This window comes from Diadema antillarum, unplaced genomic scaffold (genome assembly GCF_040938485.1).
Source record: "Diadema antillarum isolate AM-2024a unplaced genomic scaffold, OU_Dant_1.0 seq00001659_RagTag, whole genome shotgun sequence".
Classification (NCBI taxonomy): domain Eukaryota; kingdom Metazoa; phylum Echinodermata; class Echinoidea; order Diadematoida; family Diadematidae; genus Diadema; species Diadema antillarum.
This window is the reverse complement of record NW_027272359.1, coordinates 1,864,837-1,888,115: the sequence shown is the minus strand read 5'-3', so window position 1 is coordinate 1,888,115 and position 23,279 is coordinate 1,864,837. Positions and strand designations below refer to the sequence as shown.

At 40.8% G+C, this 23,279-nt stretch overlaps 2 protein-coding genes across 2 annotated transcripts in view; one reads left to right on the top strand and one right to left on the bottom strand.

Annotated features, from left to right (window-relative positions):
• Positions 1 to 23,279, top strand: part of LOC139711434 (P2X purinoceptor 4-like) — a 177,436-nt gene that overhangs the window by 8,917 nt on the left and 145,240 nt on the right. The gene's annotated exons all lie outside the window — the stretch shown is intronic.
• Positions 13,966 to 15,645, bottom strand: LOC139711425 (uncharacterized). Its single transcript, XM_071623308.1, has one exon. It carries the CDS (start codon positions 15,643 to 15,645, stop codon positions 13,966 to 13,968), a length of 1,680 nt encoding a protein of 559 aa, XP_071479409.1.

Below are 23,279 nucleotides of genomic sequence, written 5' to 3'. Positions count from 1 at the left end.
AAAAAAAGGATTGCATACCAATGACTGAAAGTAAGGGCAAATACAAAATACTATAAAGATATGAATGACTAGGAAACGTATATTCTTTCTTCAAATTAACGACCTCTTGAAATGGTCAAGGCTTGGGACGGGATTGTACTGGGGTGATGTCGCGGCTAAATTCTGTGACCAGGAGAGATTTTGAACTGTCATTTCATCAAACTTAAACTCACTACGGTCAAAATGACAATTTTAGGAGTAGAAGATAGAATCAGAGGAAGAGAAAGAGAGACAGAAAAAAAGGAGAGAAGGAGAAAGGTAAAAAGACAGATAGACAGACAGACAGACAGATTTCTCACAAATTGTCCCGTCAATTTCTAATTGACCGATCATGATTAGTTATAAGAGAAAAGAAGAGAATTTGTTTGATCCTTGTGTTTTCAAAGGATTTACCGCAGAGGAAAATAAAAAGTTATCTTAAATGGACGATGTAACACACGCCTGACAAAATCAGTAAATGACGAGTGGAAGTTATTAAGCCTTCTGAAATATTAGGGCAATGAAAATGTTGGTTCATCATTTAAGATCTCGTGACATGGTCAATTTTGAAAAATAAAAAGAGGTGCTGTGGTCATGTGACTGTGAAACGCTTGTATTGAAGGCTATATTATACTTGTCATTCTGTGTTGTTTATGTGACGTCAGCTATTTGATCATATCAAATCGATTCTCTGAACTTTTTTTTCAGTGTGTGGGAAGAGAATCCGTAAAGAATAGAGAGCTTTAGAAAGGAATATAAAAACAATGAGCCGAGGAGAATCTCTAAGTCTCAAACGAGATCATGAGGAGCATAATTATGATATGATTTTTCCTGACCGCAATTTATTGCAATTATCATTAAATCGATTTGTCATTGTCATTCGCTGCATGATGGAATAGATAATCGGAGGTCTTCGCGATCCCGCTGTTGAGACGAGCTATACTTTGAGAAAGGTGCAAAAATTAAAATCAGACTGTGATTGAACCTTTGGGAAAGTGCTTGACAATGCTGTCCAGGAAAGACCAAGGTAATCTGTGCGTGGACACCATAGAGTGAGTGGTTCTTTCAGAAGATAGACGTTACGTAAAACGGATCAGCGATAAAGACTCGACGAAGGTTAATGGTGAGAATGAGAGGTCGAAATCTCTCCGACAAAAGTACTTTTCCCTGCGATTTCAAATAGCGCTTCCCCTTATGGTCCTTTTGTTCGTTTGATTTGTATTTTGTATATTTGTATGTATGTGTGTGTTTGTGTATGTGTGAGTGTGAGTGCGCGCGCACGTGTGTGTTTGTGTATATTTCATTAATTTCAGGATCAATATTGGACACACGACGTGTCCAATATTGATTATGTGTCCGATTAACTGACCAACAGTTGTAATGGGAAGTCACTGAGTCTTGCAATCTTACCTTGAATCATCATTCGTCAGCAAACACGTTTGACTTTAACATTATTACATCACCTCTCATCGTTTTGAAAATTCCGCTCTCCAGATCTGGAGTTCTTATATTTCGAAAACTATATTGTGCAAGGACATGCTGTATCTATGTGATGTTTTGTCCCCTTGCTTGTATGAGTCCAACACAAGTCAGACACAAATTTCTTTAATACTGATAATAAACGGGAGCATCACAACTGTGTCGCATGACAATGTCATTTTTAGGATTCTAGAACTGGTGCGGGTTTATTTCCCCATGCCACCTCACATTTTAAAGCCAGACCAATTACTTGAAAGGACTATTTTGTATCGTAGTCCTTTGTGAATTGCTAACAAATAAAAAAAACCCAGTAACGATGGTTGTCAGGATTAAAATCTCTCACCGTTTGAATTTTTCATCGAACATCATCTCGAACCAAATCTGAATCGTAAACATACAGTGTCCTACAAGAGGTATAAGACGTAAATTGCAGTGCTTAATTTGTAGACAACAGCATGCATGTTGATCAGATATAGCACAATTGCAGCTAAGCAGCCAGAGTCTACATTTATTCTGTCCCACATTATGTAGTATGGGCTGCAGAAGCTACACACAGTTTTTTTTTCTTTTTTGTTTTTGTTTTTGTCTGTTTTTGTTTTGTTTGTTTGTTTTTTTGCTGCAGGCATAAAATGCACGACTACAAGGGAACACATTTGTGTAGTTTCATGTATGTAGGCCCATTTTATTCAAGAGTCAGGCACTCTTTGGAAGCAGTACTTATAAATGCTCTGCAATGATACTCTGGATTTTTTTCTCCAAGTAGACACAGGAGGAGAGAGAAAGAGGGGGAGAGGCTGGAAATTCTGTAGTGACAATGATACAGTCTGTATTGCTAATTCTCGTCTTCGAATTCCTTTCGAAAGCATCGCCATCTTGCGAAGAAATTCATATTGATTTCTGCAAAGCAGATCAATACATCAGTCCGTAATTGAATAACAACAACAAAAAAAAATCCTAGAGCAGGTGTTAATTTACAGAATGATAAAGAAATTTTTACAGTGTACTAGGCACAAAATATCAGTAGCTTTGTTAATAATAAATACCTATTATGAAATCAACACGAGGAGGAGACGATAGGTTTGTATCAATCAGGGCTCAAGTTTCGCTTCTGTCACAACCATTCCTCACTTAGCGTGTCTGTCACATGGCATTGATATTGAGTGAGATTAATTATGTGACAATTTCAAATGGAGGAATGGGAGTAAACCTAAACCTGGTAGGAAGAACGTATTATGGTTTTGTCGGCTGTTACAATCGATTCGTCAATGTAAATCTCATTTTGTCCAATTGATGACTGTCGATAACAAATTACACTATTCAAAATAACAGAAAGACGAGACTTTGGGAGTATACCCCTTACAAAAACAAAACAAAACACTATAATCAAAACTCTATTGTCGGAAAAATAATTTCCATCTCTATCACGTAATGATTATCTAACGCTTTCAGTGACAAGCAGCCTTATAGCACTGACATCAAATAGAGAGCCCTGACCTGCCGAGTTTTGCAAAGGAGGTAGTAGGCATGCAAGCACCTCCTTATTTGGTTTCGCCCACATTTCTCGAAGATGTGGGTGAAAGTTGAAAAGCAACAACGACGTTGTTCAGCCTTTTTGTTGCCAGTGTCGGTACACTTGCTTAAATTTTATATTATCCGTGGGTGGTTGTTAACGTGTTTTCCTTTACATAACGTCAATTACTCCATTTAAGGGTACAATGAGTCACAGCGTTCATGGTTAAGAACTTGCTACTTTTCTGGACAATACAATGTTGCCTTATACTGTAGTGGTGGACTCCACCCACAACCACTAATATAAAAAAAAAACTGCTGTCACCGCTCATTTCTATCTATTTCGAAATATTCATCACAACTCAATCATTTTATCAACGCCCAACTAATCAAGAGGTGTTAGTGTTTACTATTTTTCCACCTTGTAAAATGTTTCGTGGCTCTTTTTGCACTTGAAGTATATATATTCATCTTTCTGTATACATGATTTGTACTCCTTCCTAACACTCTCGCTGTATCCTTTTTTTCCCCATGTATATCTGTCTTCAATACTGCTGTTCCATGTATCGTTTCTCTTTCCCTTTCTCGATCTCCTTCTCTTTCTCAATCTCTTTCCATTTTATCATTTGTTGCTTTTCTTTCTCTCTTCTGCACTTCATGTTACTCATATCGTCATATCTTCGGCTTGACACCTACATGTTGAAATGCTTTTTCTCTGTCATCATTTTTTGTTGTTCTAGTCTGTCTGTCTGTCTGTCTGTCTGTTTTAGTGTCCTTTTAACCATCTGTGTACCTGTTTCGTATACCCACTCTCGAACACCCGACTCGCTCAAATTTAGCTACCCATGTACATTGTTGACATGAGAACGAAGTGGTTGGCACTTCTTTTATGATCACCGGTACTCCACTGGAGGCGAAGCGGGTTTCTCTTTCTAAACTTCTGATAAAGCTCAAAATCCATGGCTGCTCGCCCCGTATTCACACGCAGTGCGTGCATGCAGCTTTGGAGTATACTTCCGGAGAATGAACCACGAGAGGTATAGTGGCATGCAGCTTGATGAAGGGTGATATGATGTGTGCTCTTCGTTTCGTCAATTCAAGCATTCAAAGCTGCCGCCACTACAGACAATTTTATTGATAAACTATTGAAAACAAAATGCAGCGACCATGAAAATGAGCAGAACGTCAAGTCCACTCATGTGGATTTTTTCTCTCTCTTTCTTTACGCTCTGACCAGTTTACCACAGCAAGAAAACATATTTTGACAGTAAATTTGTCAGGGAGATATCGAATTTTATTCATCTCGTGTATTGACATTGTTATACCGAGTGACTGAGGAATGACACTGACATGAAAGCCAGCAAATGTGTAGTCTTACTCTTTGATGAAAGTGCTGCGACCTCGAAACTGTCTGACCATGCTCTTGAAAGAAAAACAAAATACGCAACAATATTCAAAGAGGTTGTCTATTGGTGTAAATAAGTTCGTCATGCATACGTGTTGCGCCAATTAATTTTGCCATTTGTACTACTGTCGCCGAAAAAGGTTTCTAAGTAAAGGCAATGAGAAATAGTTAACTTGCTACATCGTTAGTTCATTCTGCTTTGGCTGATTAGTCTGTGATCGAGTCCATATTTACCATAATGAAGCCACTTTCATCGCAGTAATGTAAGGAGTACGGGATGGAACCTGTTTAAGTACATGCCCTAAGTACAGCCATTTGCTCCGTGGTTTAGTCAATAAAATAGGTAAATTACTGGTCGTCATACAAGGGTGCTGGGTATCAGGAATGGCCCATTTAACCCGCTACTAGCCAGGAACCACTACAGCATGCAATGAAAAGTGTAGAGATAAGATTCTCACGAAGCATAAAGGGTTAACTGATGAAATGATCCACCCTCCAGCGGCCCATCTCGCTCTGGAGCCTGGTTGCACAGCAGTCGGCCGACTAATAGAACTCGTCATTACACGACACGGGAGGGGCAATGAAGACAAAATGACTGGCTGCACCACAGCCGGATATCTCTTCATCAGTGGCATGACGATCAAACAATTATGCCTCCTTTTAACTACTTAACTTAATTGACTTTGGAGTTTCCGAACATCATTTTTGGGCGCCTTCGTGATGCTGTTTTAGCAACAGCAACGCCGCGTTTGATGGCGCATACCGTTAGACGGCTTAGCTCTTGATAAACCAGGCGGAAGCATTAGCTTGCATTTAGTAGTCTATGAAATAATCATTTTGATTCATTATCATCATCATTGTTATTATAAGTGTTATTGAATCATTGTCTTCCTCTTTCTCTCACCGGTGACCTTAAGATTACCTTCGGGAAGGGGGGGGGGGGGGGGGGGAGTGTGAAAGCGACCAGAGCAAACTTTAAAAAGTAGGCCTACTTGGGTAAAGACCGAAGAGGCAGAAATGAGAATTTGACTTGGTGTCAGAAGAGAAAAAAAGTTTCAAATTCGTACAGCAGGAACAGAAGTGGAGGCAAAATGATATACGAAATGAGGAGGAAAAAAATTTCTGATAATATTGAAGGTCATGTATTTTACTACAAGTTTAAGAAGCAGTAACGATTTACGCACAATGTATCAACATGATTAGTGCACCAAGATATACAGATATACTGTGACAACGAACAAAAAGGCAGAGGAAAAGACAAGAAGAATGTGGTTCTTGTACTTAAGACAGTGATGGTCTCGGAACGTGTTCTCTCACCAGGAAAAAATCCCCACATAAATATGAAAATGTAATGGAATGTAGTCACGAAGTTAACGGTCAAACCTGTAAGAAATCGATATCCCCCTGAATTCCGTCCCTCTACCAGTGATTCTGGTATGCTCAGTACTCCCTCACAAGCTGATGGTCTGGCCTGGTCACTCGCACTCCACTATAATATCGATCTACTGTACAGATGAAGAAGCCTTGCTTGGCAAGGAGGTGGCCAGGGCCGCAAAGCTGTGAAGGTCATCTCCGGCTAGGGACAGGCGCCTATTTACGGCTCCTTGTCGCCATTCGCTTCGTGTTGTCCGCCACGCCACTTTAAAAAAAAAAAAAAAAAAAAAAAAAACACAAGGCACCTTACACATCTTGAGCGCATCCCCAGTGTCAACATGACTATACTGGGGACATCGGCAATGAGCAAATAATGAAGATAGGCCACCCTCTTTCTTCCCGACTTTGAAGATCAAAACGATCATTTCATGCATCAATGATCGTGCATTTGACATCAATAATTCACACAGGTCCTGATAGAGCAATAATGTGTGTGATAAAGCAGCTCAACAGCATCAGATTCAAATTGATATGGCTCACTGCTCCATACCACTTCAGGATCTTGAAGTGAATTTTGAAAAGAAAAAACAACCATCAGCAAGTAATATAAATGGGATTTATCATGACAGCCGCTTCTGCATGCATCTTTACCCTGACACTCTCGATCATTGTCCGAAGCTGTTGGCGAACTCCTCGGTCGGCTAGGCCTTTTGCTTGCAGTATCTGCACTAACAATATTCCCCACTGAAACGGTCTTCAGCCGACTCTATCGTTGGCAATGTGCCAAGAAGAGAAATTAGAGGTTCGGTCCGCCAAGGCAAACAAGAGCACAATATTTTCTGTGATTAATTCTTCGTAGATCAGCATGATCTCCCGGGCACAACCACGTCAACTGCATTTGTCTGATTGGCATAAATCGGCATGTGATGACAAGCCATGTTTTAGTTGGTTAGGATGGAGTACTTGCCCTTCTGCAATGCTGGCGGATCGTATTCTCACTGGATAATTTCCTGAAATTGCTTGAGACCAGCGTGGTAATAACGTGATGGTATGATCTTATTCACCAAGGGTAGCCCCTGCTGTGTTTGCACTGCTCTTCAATACGCCCCTACCAGCGTTATTACCTAAGAATTCCCAGACATTTACTTTATTCGGGTGATGTTCGTTGTTCCGAAGATTTTGTTTTCCCGAAAAACACAAATTCCGTATAGCTAGCTGTTCGTTAATCCGAAAATGAAATAGGGTTCGTTAATCCGAGCGTAATCAGAGTGGCGTTATTCCAACTGTCCCTTATTCCGAAAATGAAATTAGGTTTCTTTATCCGAAAATAATAAGGGGGAAAAGTGGGCGTACTAAACGAACCTTCGGAATTACGAACCTTATTTCATTTTTGGATTAACGAACCTTCGGAATGACGAACCTTCGGAATAACGAACTGTAACCACTATTCACCTGGGTCGAGAGAGGCGATGTGGATAAAGCACCATGTCCAGGAATATTCAAACCTTGCGGGACTTGAGCTCATGACCTTTTTTTAGAGAATCCATAAACCCATCCACTGCACCCTTTTGTTTTAATGGTTTTAGGAGTTCCCCTTAGATTGCCTTGCCGTACATCGTGAGTCAGCTTGTCGCCATACTAGTCATGTCGTTGTCGTAGGGCATTCATGTCAATCAATTTGTCCAGCCCGTGCGAGAGAGATCATGTTTTCTGTCCTACTTCTTTTTTGCATACATCTATAGTCTCAAGTTTACATGGTTTAGGAGTAAGAGTCAGTTAATTTCGTATTCGCACATAAAGTTGTATACTCTGTTGTTCGAATGACAATGTAGAAACAGTCAATAGTTTCCCTTTTTCCTGCCATCTTTGGGACACATTCAGGGTTCTTGATATACAGAATGTTGTCTCTAAATTCAAGACTTTGATATATCCTAATTAAGTCTCTCAATTCATTCAACGAAACTAAAGGCACATAATTGATAAACTACGTTGCACATACAAATGTCTATTTCTGCGGAGACATTGTGTCCAACCAGACAATTTTATGACATTTTTCCTTTGGCAAAAGAAATTAGCTGTCGACCAGAAATTATCGCTCCAGTTCCTGGTATACCCCTTCATTGTTGCCGTCTACAGCATCTTCTTTTTATTTTACAGATGACCTAAGAGAGTACAGTCCTGTACGTAAAACATTTATTGAAAGGAAAGATAAAAGAGAGTATCTCCCCACTTGAAACTATTTAGTCTTTATCCTTTATTCTTGACGTATTTACCACTGATAGTGGTTTGTGTCTTTCTCAGGAAGGTTGAAGACAAGTTGACCAGGGGGGCGTTTCATCAACGAGTTCGTCGGAGGTTTTCACCGACAAATTTGCTATCAACCAATCAGACGCAAGGATTTCAGTAGCTTTTAACACTTGTCAGTGTAAATCACCGACAAAAAGTTTCACGAAACGGTCCCCAGGAATGTCATTTCATTAAAAAATGGCAGTGTAAGGTAATTGAAATGGGATATCAAAACTTATTGAAGCGCTGTGTTTAACCTTTTCAGCGACAGGGATTTTTTGACAGTGTGTGCAATGCTATGGAGGTCGGAGGGGAGGGGGGTGTGCCAATCAGTGCTCAAAGAACACAAAGGGTTAACATTACAGGTGGGTTGATCTAATTATGACTGTCATCGAAAATCAGCAGAAAAATTACTCTTTTGATGCTCCTCCATTGACGAATAAATAATAGTTTGATATCTAAAGGAGATATTCTATTAAAGGCATAATTTACCATTTGCAGATGAAACAAAAACCCAGCATTAATGCTTTAAAGTAGTTCTAGAATGTGAGTTGGGGATAGAAACAACCACTGTGAAAATTTGAATCCGTATAATCGATGTCAAGTATTGTTAAATACACAAAATGTGAACTATAGTTATAATAAGAATGCTTCCAGACTAAACCGTCTACAGTTATGGTTTATTGAGAAAACTACTGATATCTCCTTATATTTTAGGCTATGTCGCGAAAATTTACCTGGTAGGATGTTTTGTGATGCAACAAATCTACACATACGCATCAAATGTGATATCTTAAACATTTTTAAAATCACTGCTCCCGAAGGTAAACTGGACCTTTAAACCTGCGCGACGACTGAGACCTTGTTATCTTCTATAAGTCATTGAAATAGTATAATAACAAAATCTACCTGCGTGTTTGTCTTGACCGACGAATCTAGACTTAAATATTCATGATCCAGTCAGCGCCCACCTACCTCATTCTGACCATACATGTTTCAAATTTGCTTGGCTTAATACATATGTAACCTAAAGCTTCTATCTTCTTCTTAGTGTCGATTTCTAAATAATATCGATATACGGACAGATATAATTGGTAACTGAATGAAACAACAAATGTATTTATGGAAAAAGAAATAACAAATACTGTATATTCAGGGAAAAAACATACATCACAGAAAGGAAGAAAGCTCGGTACAGCGGAATGAATCCCAAATGAAGCAATTTTGCTTCTTCTTTAATTCTGTGTTTAACCAAATGACGATCTAAACAGTCGTGCATTGGTGAATGTGACATCCATTTCATGGGTCAATGTATCAGACAAACACCATCATTTTTTTTTCTTGTTGTTGTTTTCATTTGTCGCAAAAACAATTCCGATAAGAAATCTCTCCCTCGACCATCCCTTGTAGCTCCTATAATTCCATCCCGGGGGTGTTGTGTGTGGTGACTGTCTGTGTTTGTGTTTTTATTTATGCATGCCTCTCCACAGTCCAGTGAATGGGAAGCCGACATCCACTTCTCACTGCCCTAGCTGCCTGCATGACGCTTGATGAAATATTCACAAATTAGGACTCCTCTTCCTCCGAGGGTTTCTCATCCTCTCCTTCTTCTATCCTTCCCCTGCTCGCCCTCTGATATTAAGAGCGCATTACGGCAGCATTGCGCCTGCCATGGATTAATTACCTGTTTATAAATGTGTGCCGATTTCGATGAGGCCGAGTGGGGGTGAGGCCGGGTCAGGTCCTTTCCTTAATGTCCCTCTGTACGCAAGAATTGTACTTATCGTCACGCTCACTTTCGTTTAAAGGTGATGGTGTATACCCATCACACTGCCCTACTTGATGGGCAAAAAGGAAGGGAGCAAATGACACGTGAACCAAATCTGCGTTACTCAAGCTGTTAGGGTTGGACTCAGCATGTTCTACTTGGATGTCAAGCTTTGAGCCGAAACACTCGTCCCACTTAGAGAAATTTTGAGACATGAAATGTCCCTGAAGTGTAACGTAGATGACAAAATATGTTTTGTGCATCAATAGGAAATCACATTTTTGTGGACTTGTATCTTCTTCCGAAAGAGCAGTACGTTGCGACGGTACGTTACTAATGCGAATGGATATAAGATATGCACTAACTGAAAACGTTTGCCAGAGTCGTAAGAAGTTGAGATTTGCTTTGCACATCTTCAGTGCTATTTTTTAAAACAAAATATTAATGAAACAATCCTGATGTCATAAGAATGACAAGAACTGTCCCGAAGGATGCTTACTACTACTAAAACTGCTGCAAAATGCAAGGTGTTTTTTTCATACTTGCCTATGGTAAATTCACCTGGACTGAATAAGAGACATGAGTGGCACTGAAATCACCGTAGAATTTAATTCTGCATGAATTCCAAAACGTTATGACACTATCATATTAACGAAAAATGAAGAAGAGAAAAGGTCCCAATTTGTGGAAAACGACCCACTTTGCCATGTCTGCATCCCGCGATGCTTCCCGAGGTGGTCTTGGTGCCCAAGCTTAGCGCTAATCACGATTTGATTGCGACTTGCAGATGGCATTCTCGTCCCACAAATGGAAAGTCAGTTGCTGCGCGAACTGTGTAATGATTCCATTATGTTGTGTGTGGCCGGTTTGCCGCCGTGGTATGTCTAGCATACAGAGATGTTGGTGTGTCAAATCTGGGTATTTGGTGTTGTTTGGTTTTTTGCTTCAGCAGTTAAATTGTTACAGGATGAACATTCATGTTCATAATAGGAATCAAATAATCGTCGATAATGACTTAATTGTCTACGTTAACGACTTTATGTGTTATTCTACTTTGTTAGCTTGTCTTGATATTTTTACATAGATTTAAGCGATATTGCGCATGTGGGGTTCTTCGCTTCCGTAACGAAGACTGTCTGGAGATGTTAACAAGTTATGTTTGATTTCATCCACAGCGGTATCCATAGCGACTCTGAAGTTTGCACATCATACAGTCAGAAAATTTCTGAGCAAAGAGGAATTATGCACGTAACCAGGTCTAGCTGTTAGAACATGACTCGAACGGAGCAGGTGTATGGCACGAGTAACTAACTCATCATGTAAACTTTTGTACGACGTCCATAAATTTGAAAAGCGTTACGAGGAATGCCTGATAATCGCAACCTCGGTGCTAATTTCACAATAAACCACAAATATTTTCAGGCTGTATGTATGTCATTACAACTCTAATCAATACTTTTCTAAGAGGGTAAGAATAATTTAACAATTTGATTTAATTGCAACTGATTGACAAATTGCCCTACATCGACGTAAATAAGCACTGAATTGATCAGAGTTTTAGTAGTAGCCATGATAAAAAATCATGGGCGTACATACTAGAGCAGGATTCGAACCTACGACCTCCTGATCTCCGGACAGGCGTCATCTCCACTAGACCACCGAGCTTCCGAACGACAGCAAGTGTTGGTTCTAATCCTTATAATTTATAAATGGTTTAATTTGTCAATCAGTTGCAATGAAAACATCTCGACTGAAGAATTTCATGAATTTGAATAATTCGATTTAAGAGCTAAAATGAGGGGAAGCTGTATAATGTAGGTCGTCTTTAGACATTGTGTCTCGAAACAATGTACGTTAATACATAATGGGAGTGGTTCCAGGAATTTGATTTGAGGTATCTCCTTCTCCAGTGAAGACACATTGAAATTTGCTTTCTGTAGCTTCTGACAAACCGCGTGGCTTTCACTCCACTCTCCTAAAAACAGAAGTGCATCCTTCTGTGTTAGACAAACACCCCGCGGGTAACACGATTTCATCGACTTCAAACCTCGCTCAAGCTCGCGACTTCGGAAACTGATGATCGTCTTGTGACAACCCGACGGCTGTGAGTCTTCCTTCGTTTGAGTTGGCGTGATGAGTTAAAGGGGTTTGTCACGTTCGAGTGGGGTCCATATTTCCAACAGCAGAGTTTCGACTCTCGAGTTTAGACCATGATGAAAGATCCTTCGAGAACGCGAGCTTGATGGTCAGTTAAAACGTCACCAAGCTTACCAGTGATCTGTGGAGTCAAACCCTGCTATGTTTTTAATCGTGGCTCCAATTAGTTAACCTTAGATTTGACAAACCACGTACAATGTATGGTTGAAGTCCGTCGGCATGAAGGAAATGCTTATATAATAATTATGTTTATCATCGAGCTAAGACGGGACCAATGGCGCGGGGCCAACCCACGAGACCTACACCCACTAGTCATACAGCCCACGAGTTCGACATTGAATAAGGTCCATACGTCATACAGCCCACAAGTCACAGAGCCCATGAGTTTGACTCCAGGCCAAAAAGAGAGAGAGAAAAACAGGAGTTCGACATTGAAATAAATGTGTCGGTCTTGTGGGCCGTGTTCACTGTTGTATCGAACTCATGGGCTGTATGGCTCGTGGGCTGTATGACTTATGGGCTATATGACTCGTGGGCTGTATGATTCGTGTGCGTTGAACTCGTGACGTTCACCCGATAGCGTATAGTCCCATCCGAGGGGTTGGGCAAAGAGAATAAATTGCCTTACCTATTAGGAGGCACGATCGCTGTAGCCAGATAACTCGAACCAGTAACTTCACACAAATGTTATTGAGCATCCGTCGTGTTCGTGTTTCATCTACTGAGCAACTGCCATGGTTCCTTCAACCTCCTACGTAACTTCCATGTGAGAGGTAGAGATGAGTGCTTCAGTTTTCATATCATTATGACTGACAATACGACAAGGGTACCTCAATAGATGGCATTTGTGTGGGGGAGCGTACTTAAGCTGGTCAAAACCTCGAATACAAGGAAGATGATGACGTCATAACACAAAAATCGAAGGCTTCTTATAACAAAAAATACGACTTGGAAAAAGACCGCTCAGATCAATGCATGTACTCACTTCATCTTTGACACATCATTTCTCGAGTTAGTACTCCCCTTTACGTCTACATATTGAAGATTATGGCCTTCTCTGCCATTAGCCTACCACCCGTGCTCAATTTTTTAGTCTTCCCTACAAGGGAATAATCTCCCTCAATTTGAATAATAGATCCTCGATAAAAGTTCAACATGAAAACAAACTTGAAGGGCAGAGGTAGCTTAAAAGTGGCTATGACGTCATTGCCCCGTGTCTATCGACTATAATAATTATAGACATTCTTATACTGCTTCAAAGATTGCTTCCACTTTTAATACGATGGTAATCTTGATGTGACCAAAGAGATTAGATCTTGAAAGATAGATAGATCTAGATGGATATACAGATATACAGATAGATAGATAGATAGATAGAGAGAGAGAGAGAGGGACTGATAGAAGGAGGGAGGGAGAGAGAGAGAGAGAGAGAGAGAGAGTGAGTGGGAGGTAGGGGGAGGGAGAAAGAGAAAGTGTATAGAAATGTTTTGATTTCATGAACCTGAACCTGTTTGTGGATGGGATTGCCAAGACTCGAACTACTCATGCGCATTTCTTCCAGCACTACGCAGCATACACGTGACAAACAGTGCAACAACCGGGTAACATTTCCGTTGTAGTTAGTCGCGGGTAGCGTTATAGTAGATTATCGAGCATTTCTTCGACATGCTATCCTAATACTCATGCTCCTTCCACTATTTAAAATTTGGTGAAACATTTAATAGGACAGGATTAAGACTAAAACATTGCAGCGCGGCAGAACCAAATGTGAGGAATCAAAGATTCCATGCATTATCATAGACTCGTAGAGGCCCTGTCCTTTACTGACTGATTTCCAGAAGTTTCACTCCCGGCAGACCTTCTTTTACTTATTGCTGGATCAATGCCATGTTGCCAAACATCAACGCATAATGTTTCTTGACTCTTTTTTTTTTGTTGCATTTCCTGAACAGCCCGATCTAAGAATTAATTAATGAAGATTCTCCATCATCAGTGGTGACATATGGCCGCTGTTCTGAAGTACGGCAGCGTAGTCAGTAAAGGAGTCGTAGTCAGTGAAGGAGTCGTAGTCAGTAAAGGAGTCGTAATCAGTAAAGGAGTCGTAGTCAGTGAAGGAGTCGTAGTCAGTAAAGAAGTCGTAGTCAGAAAAGAAGTCGTAGTCAGTAAAGAAGTCGTAGTAAGTAAAGGAGTCGTAGTTAGTAAAGGAGTCGTAGTCAGTAAAGAAGTCGTAGTAAGTAAAGGAGTCGTAGTTAGTAAAGGAGTCGTAGTCAGTGAAGGAGTCGTAGTCAGTGAAGGAGTCGTAGTCAGTAAAGAAGTCGTAGTCAGTAAAGAAGTCGTAGTCAGAAAAGAAGTCGTAGTCAGTAAAGAAGTCGTAGTAAGTAAAGGAGTCGTAGTTAGTAAAGGAGTCGTAGTCAGTAAAGAAGTCGTAGTAAGTAAAGGAGTCGTAGTTAGTAAAGGAGTCGTAGTCAGTGAAGGAGTCGTAGTCAGTGAAGGAGTCGTAGTCAGTAAAGGAGTCGTAGTCAGTGAAGGAGTCGTAGTCAGTAAAGGAGTCGTAGTCAGTGAAGGAGTCGTAGTCAGTGAAGGAGTCGTAGTCAGTAAAGGAGTCGTAATCAGTGAAGGAGTCGTAGTCAGTAAAGGAGTCGTAGTCAGTAAAGGAGTCGTAGTCAGTAAAGGAGTCGTAGTCAGTAAAGGAGTCGTAGTCAGTGAAGGAGTCGTAGTCAGTAAAGGAGTCGTAGTCAGTGAAGGAGTCGTAGTCAGTAAAGGAGTCGTAGTCAGTAAAGGAGTCGTAGTCAGTGAAGGAGTCGTAGTCAGTAAAGGAGGCGTAGTCAGTAAAGGAGTCGTAATCAGTGAAGGAGTCGTAGTCAGTAAAGGAGTCGTAGTCAGTAAAGAAGTCGTAGTCAGTAAAGGAGTCGTAGTTAGTAAAGGAGTCGTAGTCAGTGAAGGAATCGTAGTCAGTAAAGAAGTCGTAGTCAGTAAAGAAATCGTATTCAGTAAAGGAATCGTAGTCAGTAAAGAAGTCGTAGTCAGTAAAGAAATCGTATTCAGTAAAGGAGTCGTAATCAGTGAAGGAGTCGTAGTCAGTAAAGGAGTCGTAGTCAGTGAAGGAGTCGTAGTCAGTAAAGGAGTCGTAATCAGTGAAGGAGTCGTAGTCAGTAAAGGAGTCGCAGTCAGTAAAGAAGTCGTAGTCAGTAAAGAAGTCGTAGTCAGAAAAGAAGTCGTAGTTAGTGAAGAAGTCGTAGTAAGTAAAGGAGTCGTAGTTAGTAAAGGAGTCGTAGTCAGTGAAGGAATCGTAGTCAGTAAAGAAGTCGTAGTCAGTAAAGAAATCGTATTCAGTAAAGAAGTCATAGTCAGTAAAGAAGTCGTAGACAGTCAAGAAGGCGTAGTCAGTAAGGAAGTCGTAGTCAGAAAAGAAGTCGTAGTCAGTAAAGAAGTCATAGTCAGCAGTCGTAGTCAATAAAGGAGTCGTAGTCAGTGAAGGAGTCGTAGTCAGTAAAGAAGGCGTAGTCAGAAAAGGAGTTGTCCAGGAGTACTGTTTACTGTTTGCTCTTAGCAATGTTTTTTCCGTCAATATCTCTAGCCAATGATATCTTGAAAAAAAACCCCAAATGTGACCTCCTGTCGTCTGCACAAGGCTAAGTTTTAGTATCATCCTTGTGCATGGACGAACTCTTGTCTTATCAGCAGGCCGCATTTTTACCTCATTCCCACTACTGATAGCCACCTGCCCTCACCATGCCTTATTAAACTCTGACACATTTCATGTTACGGTGCAGCGGGCGGACGGGAAAGGCGACTCCGATCTGCATTTCCGATTCACCTGTCTACGAAACACTTGATTTGACCCGCAAAGCTGAAAGAACTCCGGGAGAGACGACTGGGGGACAAAGACAAGAGGGAGACGCACGACTTGAGCGGCTCTCACAGTGATGGTAGCGATGCAGAATTTACCCTGCACACGCTCGATTTAGGCCGAGGGGAAAACACGTGTGAAACAAAATGGCGGCGACGTGGGCTCTCTTTAACCTTCAAAGTCAACTGCATGCACCCTCACACGGGAGAACGGAGCACAATTATCAAATTGATTCTTCCCTCGTAAGCACTTCCTCTGTGTTTCGTACCGTAAATAAGGTTGTTGTAAACAAACGGTGGAAAATATCCCATGTCACTAAGAGTTTACGACCAGTTAAAACACTCGTCCTGTCTATGCTTTTTTGAAGTGATGAATAGTCCTTGACACGTGACTTATTTGATTTACAAATATGTATATGATATATATTACATTATAATTGTTATACTATAATATATGCCCAAATATGTATGCAATATATATTACACACCGTGCAGATAAATAGCAATAGAAATAAAGATAGATAGATAGATAGATAGATAGATAGGTATATAAGTATAGAAAGACAGAGAGAAACAATATGCGACTCCATTTTAGTTTGTCATCAGTAGGCAGCAAAGTAATGATTCTGTCCACATTGAGCCTATAGTACTCACTTCAACATCTCTCAATTATGAATAAAGGACAAGACATTTAATTTTCCTTTTGTAATTGCGAGCTTATGTTAGATTTGTTGGACTATAAGAGCTGAGATTGGGACTATCAAATTCCCAGAAGTGAGTGACTAAAAAATGAAGGAACGAATGAACGAACTCAGAGAAAGATGGATCGATGGATCGATGGATGACTGAATCAATCAATGGCCGCATGACTGAATGTGTAAATGGAAAAATGATGGATGAACTTCTGATATATGAATGGATGAATGAATACGTGGATGGGTGAATCTTTGAATACTTGATTGCATTCATTGATTATCACACGGATGGTCGAGCAAGGAATGTCTTCAACCATTTCATATTATTATCAATTTCTTTGCCGACAAGCAGTACGTTTTGGCCATAGAAAGAGGCACTCGAGAATTCAGCGATGATAAGTTATATAAGGCCTACATGTATTAGACACACCAGTCACCCTTTAAAGGGATGGTATAGTATTGGTGGAAATGAGGATTGACTTTTTAACTTTTTGTAGAGATACTAGGAAACCACTTATAAAATGTTATAGACCATACCATTCTAAGAGGTATCAAATGTTTATTTGATTAAAATCAATTTTGAAATGACTGATATATATATAAAAAAAAAGTAAAACAAGGCGATCCTAATAGAGGGTGGGTCCCACCTTTTAGGGTCCCTTTGTTTTTGATATCTCAGCCATTTCAAAACCAGTTTTCATCGAGTAAACTTTGAATTCCTGTTGGAATTACATGCTTGTTCATAGTTCATAAGAGAGTTCTCATTATCTCACCAAAATAAGTTAGAAATCTGGGTCCCGTTTCAAAACTTGTTGTCAGTAACAACTGCCACATTTCTATGACAAATTTGCTCTCAACCAATCAGTTGCAAAGATTTCGGTAGCTTATAACAACTATCATAACTTGTTATTGATAACAAGTTTTATGAAACGGAGTCCAAGACATCAGCTCTCAACCTAAAAAAACTATATGCTATCCCTATAAGACTCAATCCAGAGCCGGTTGACGGTCTGCCATGTAATGTTGCCTTGCGATCACCCCCGACTTTATTGATGCTGTCGTAAGATAAAAGAGCCATAGCGGAGGAGGACGTGAAGACACTCCTTTTATTCCTATAATGATTATTCCCGCCCTTGTCTTTCGAGGAGCGCAGGCAGGGCTTTCCCCCAAGAAACTGCCAGTCACCTGCAGAGTTTGCTGCTAGAGAGTGATGGCAAACCAGTAGCGGCCCGTGAAAAATCAGACCCCCTTTTTATGCTGGTCTCTTGTGATTAATACACATCAATGCTTGATGGCTGCGATTAACGTCTTTCTTTTGGGGGTGGGACCTCTTCCCCGGAATTGAATCCTAGTAAAGACACAGGACCCCCCAACCCAATCAATATTTAATGAGATGAAGCCTAATGTATTCCAGTGGCTGTCCCACATACAAACTATCCCTTTATATATTGATCACACGGGGCCCGTTGTGTTGCTTCTGCTTACGTTGGTGTACAGGTGGGTAGCCTCTTGGTGTTGCCATCGTTAATGGATGTTCTGAATAAAGGAAATCCCGGCCCTCATACCCAGAAATGTTAAACGATTATCTTCAACTTTAGCATTCCATCGACTGACTGAACTACGACGTCGTGGCTCAGCATCGGGGGAAATGACAGGATTTTTCTTCTCAAAATTAGCCATGTGGGAATAATAGGTTAAGGTATAAGGAAATTCAAACTGAGATTTGTTGTTGTTGTTACCTGTATTATTGACGCGACTATCCTACTGGAGTCGTCCCATTACAAGTTCACTCCTGAAGAATAACCACTTACCATCTCCCTACCCCACCCTTTCATATCTAAAAGGTAAGTACATAGGGAGGGCCAATCAGATTAATAGACTTATAGGATACAAAACGGACATCTCCGGCTTAGTGAATTTTTAAATATATCCATTATTGTGGATAAAGGCATATTCATAGTCGTTTGTATATTTCTTGTTCTTGCAACAGAATTTCAGCAGTAACTGTGGCTGCAATCTCTACACTCAGTGCTTACGTTGGAGGCACTTTACGATGCACTCTAATCAGATTTGTGTAACCCCCCCCCCCCTCTTGTAACCATAGAACTCATTCCGCAGAGAGAAATGTGGCGTCAACTCTGTCCTTTTGATTTGATCTGTACTGCTGGGAAATGTTAATAACACAAGTATTGCTCATTTACACATTTATTTTGTCAAACGCACATGGTAACAGATAGATAATAATTGATCGTTCCTCGTGATGGATCGCTGTGATTACTTTTGGCATCAAAAGTATAATTTTGACGCGGAGGCACGTACTATGCACAGACTGTTTCCAACGTGGTAAAATATGCATTACCTGTTTTGCTGACGTATCTACGTTGGATCATAAACCAAGAAATGCATGCATCGAGTATGTAGGTATCGCTGACTTTGGATCAAGACAGAGTGACTGGCTGTTACGGTGTAATCATGAACTATGCAATTACTCAAAAGTCGGTTTAATATCGGATGCGAACACATTCATCATGTGAGTATGGTGGAGATGGCGTTCTAGTACTGATTCTTTGTCAGAGCCTGGGTACGGGGGAGTAACACCTCAGAGCTCGCATTACGCACGCCCCATCTATCAAGTCAGACGTCTCTTCTTTTTTTTCTCTCTCTCTCTCTCTCTCTACTTTTTATAAGTGGATTCCGCTTGTGAGAGAAATGGCACTCGACAGGGAAATGGTTAGTCATATCTGCAGTTCGTTTAAATCCTGTTAATACTTTCTAAAAAACATTGCACACACGCACACATACGCACATACACACACACACACACACACACACACACACACACACACACACACACACACACACACGAACAAGTGACACACATAGTATTACACACCGTACATGATTGTATATAACGTGTGTATCAATATTGGACTGTGTGTGCATACTGGATAGAGAATACTGTTACGATGGTTACGTACTGTATTCTTGACCAGAAATTAGCATTTATACAAAGACACGTGTCTGCTGTTGTTCCTGTAATGTGTTACTTTTACCTCTTTCTCTTCATAATCTCTTTATCCCTTTCTCTCTTTCTCTCTCCCCTATTACTCTTGCTTCCTCCTTTTCCAATTTTTTTTTAGACTTTGTGGTTTACTGTGCCATCTTTAGTCACGATTATGACAATTTTTTGTTCGTTTCTTCCTTCGTTTCCCCACATCTGACCTATTCAATGTTTCTGTCTACTTTTTCCTCTCCTTTCCTGCTGTCGTTTGACTTTTTGTTTTCACGCGCTGATGTTCCGTATGCATGATGTCACTTTTGCGATCAACGTTCACTTTCCAAGTCATTGAAAGGTTTGTCGAGTAAGTCTTCTTGTGCATCCTTTTGAAATACGTCACGACCGGCCAATAAATAATTTGAAAACGGACACGCTCCGTTGTGTCAGATAATTCTCTCTGTAAGCCTAATAGAGGTTAAAAAAAGAGGGAGAGAACGCAAGAATCGCGTCTCGTGTCGTTCTTTCCCGAAGCCTTAAAGTCCCTCTGATTGGTCTCAGCCTCTTTTCAATGGAGGTAATGGCCATTTCTGGCTTTCATTCATCTGCAAATTACTTTGGCAAATATTGGAGGATGTCAAGAGGCAGAAACTGTCGCGATGAGACGGGATGAGTTCGGGGGACAGAGCGTTTTCCTGAATCCGAAGGAGACCAGGAGCACGCACGAAATCTAGAGTTTCACCTTCACAAGCTTCTCCCAGGAATATGTTTCAGAATCAACATTTGCCTTCTTTCTCATGGGAGGATGGGGGGGGGGTGGTATAGGATGAGGTACATCAAAAATATTTACTCATATTTTGGAGACGAAAAGTTACATCACCCGTTCACATGTGATTCAACAGAAGGAAAAAATCTTCCAAATATCGCAGCATACGGTCGAAGTTGGATTGACGATATTTACTCAATTCGGATACCTCGCATTCATAGAAGAAAGTTTATATCCCAGTGAATCAGAGAAGTTCGATTGGATTGCCTGATACGGCGGCAGGGGATTGACATCATAAACGTTGCCCTGGCAACGACTGCCTGTTCCTGATTGCGGGCGGAAGGAACGGCTGTAGCAGTCGCTTTGAATGGGTTATCTATTGAAATACACCTAATCTCATGTTGCATAGCATTAAGGTGCACCATTATGCAACGCATCTTCAGCAGATATTCAAATATTCATGAGCCAAAACATGACTTAGGATGTCATCTGTGAATGACTGCACCTGTCGTGAAACGGTGTCAGGAAAGTGTACTCGAGCATTAGACTTCAACCACACATGACACTTTATGGCAATCGCAATCACTCTGAAGCAACACCTGCCAATAACAAAGTGGGAGAAAACATAGGAGGGAACAACGAAAATAATATCGCAAAAAAAATTGAAGACATCAGACCGGATGAGCTAGAAAGGTTAAGTTCTAGCAGGTTGGTTATGACTGTAGGCCTACTGTAGTTGCTAAGTTTGGATCGCCCACACAAATTTCTATATACGGGGCTCTTCAGCGCCGATTTTCCGTCGTCTGAAGTATCCTCAAAGGATGCGCATTTCCCCGACAGTTTGTGTCTCAGCGTTTTGTCGTCATAAGATGAATGCTGACTTGTCGGTGCTCAGATGGGCTTCACTCCACGCCAAGAAGAGGTGACCAGGGCCCACCGTCCAGCCCACTCTTCGTTTTCGTTTCAGATGAAGTGGAGCGGGGCGCCCAGTTCTCGCGCGAATGTCGCATACCAATCAGACCATAACTACCATTGACCGCATATACCGTCCCAATCTGGGGCAGATGGCACTCGCACAACGGGATCCGAAATACAGAGCGCATAGAATGATAACGAGAACAGAATAGTAGAGATGAATAAATCAGAAGACATGAAGACCTGAAAAACATCGATGCTGCCCTTTCGGAACATTTTTGACCCCTGTCTTGGAGAGAGAAAGTGAACAACCTGTCTGGACAAAAAAAAAACAACCAACAAAACAAATGAACAAGAAATGCTTTCTTTCAACAATTGATTGCTGAATGAGTTCATGCGAAAACATGATTATTATTTGCAAGACCTATACTTCTCACCTGAGAATGAGTAATGGTTTTTATGTGTAACATTGAACCTATCAGTGGTGCATTGTAGATCTCAAAGAACATAATTGTGCTTGGGCACTCAAAAGATGTTCAACAGATGTTCAGATGTTCAACTCAACGAAGCAAAACAAAGCAAACAAAATCTAGGCCTAATGGAAGACTGACTCTACAACAAAGGCTAGGAAAGTGATTAGTTCGAAATCAGATGACTCATTCAGAATTATTATGTAACCTTTATAGTGTGTGCATATACCTATGTATCCTTTTACCTCAGTGACATAGATTGCAGACCGCTGACTGAAGGGGCGCAGGTCACGAGTTCGACACCCACTAGTAATAGAGCCTATGAGTTATACAGCCAATGAAGTAGACACGAGGCTAATAAGACCCTTGAGTTTGACACTAGGCAAACAAGGCCCACGAGTCCGACACTAAGCTAAAAAAAAAAGGCCCACAAGAGCAATACATTAAGCCCCGTGATGTAACGTTTATCTAGTGCCTAATGTCCGACTAATGGACCTTATTTTCCTAGTGTCGATCTCATGGGATGCATGGCTCGTGGGCTGTATGACTCATAGACCTTTTTTCAATGTCAAACTTGTGGGCCATATTACTTGTGGGTGTCGGTCTCGTGGGATGACCCCGACTGAAGGTGTGAAGGAATCGAGTGCCAAACAGCATACTAGAAGAAGAAGGACGTATGAGGATGGACACACACAATGTTTTATGTAGAATTGATATCAAACATCGATACTAATGTTTGAATTGGTGTATCACTCAATGCCGATCTTTAAAGTTCTTTCGGAAACTTCGACTTCCGTTTTTCGCAGAATTTAATGGATATCTGAGCACATGTCAACAAAGAGGTAACATATGCCGATTTCCCCATCTGTTTTGTCGGCAAATTTAACAGAGGAATATGATTCCGATCACGCAAACTAGGAGCGGGGCTTTAGGAGCGGGGCTTGGAACCAGGGTTGGAGACATGTCGTGAGGAAACAGTTGTATCGGTTGAAGGGGCGTGACAGTCCAAATAGTCGATAACAGACGAGGGTCTCAAGATGGAAAGTGCGCGTCTCCCCTTTCCCCCTCCCCCTCCCCTCCCCTCCTCCCCCTGTTCATTCTTCTCCTTCCAGCGCTTCGTTTATTCTTTTATTTTTGTTGCCCCGGCTTTATCCTTTTTATAATGTTCTTATCATATACACACACATCATGATGTATTAGAATATTGTCTCCTCTCCGTTCTCTTTCTCAATAGGCACGAAGGTCTTTTTCTTCAATTCTCTTTTTTCACTTGTTTCTTCTCTCTTTCTAACTCTTAAAGGATTTTTCCGTCGCGTTCCTTATCATCACCGGGTAGTTTTCTATAAATTTTCAATTTCTTTGTTACTCACCTTCTCTCTCTTCAATCCATAGAGCGCGGGAACTCAAACTTCACCATCTCACAATTTGATGTAATTCCACCTCGATAAGCCTCTCTCTGTGCCCCCCTTTTTTAATATGCATGTACATAGTAATCAGTGGTAATGAGCAGATATTGATTTCCAGGTGTTATGCAACGCACTGATTTACTAAGGGTTGTAAAAATTCTAAAGTGAAATAAATGTAGGCAACTAC

What these genes read in the sequence shown, in the direction of transcription:
- LOC139711425 (XM_071623308.1), bottom strand. Translation starts at nt 15,645, where the DNA reads ATGATACTAAAACTTAGCCTTGTGCAGACGACAGGAGGTCACATTTGG.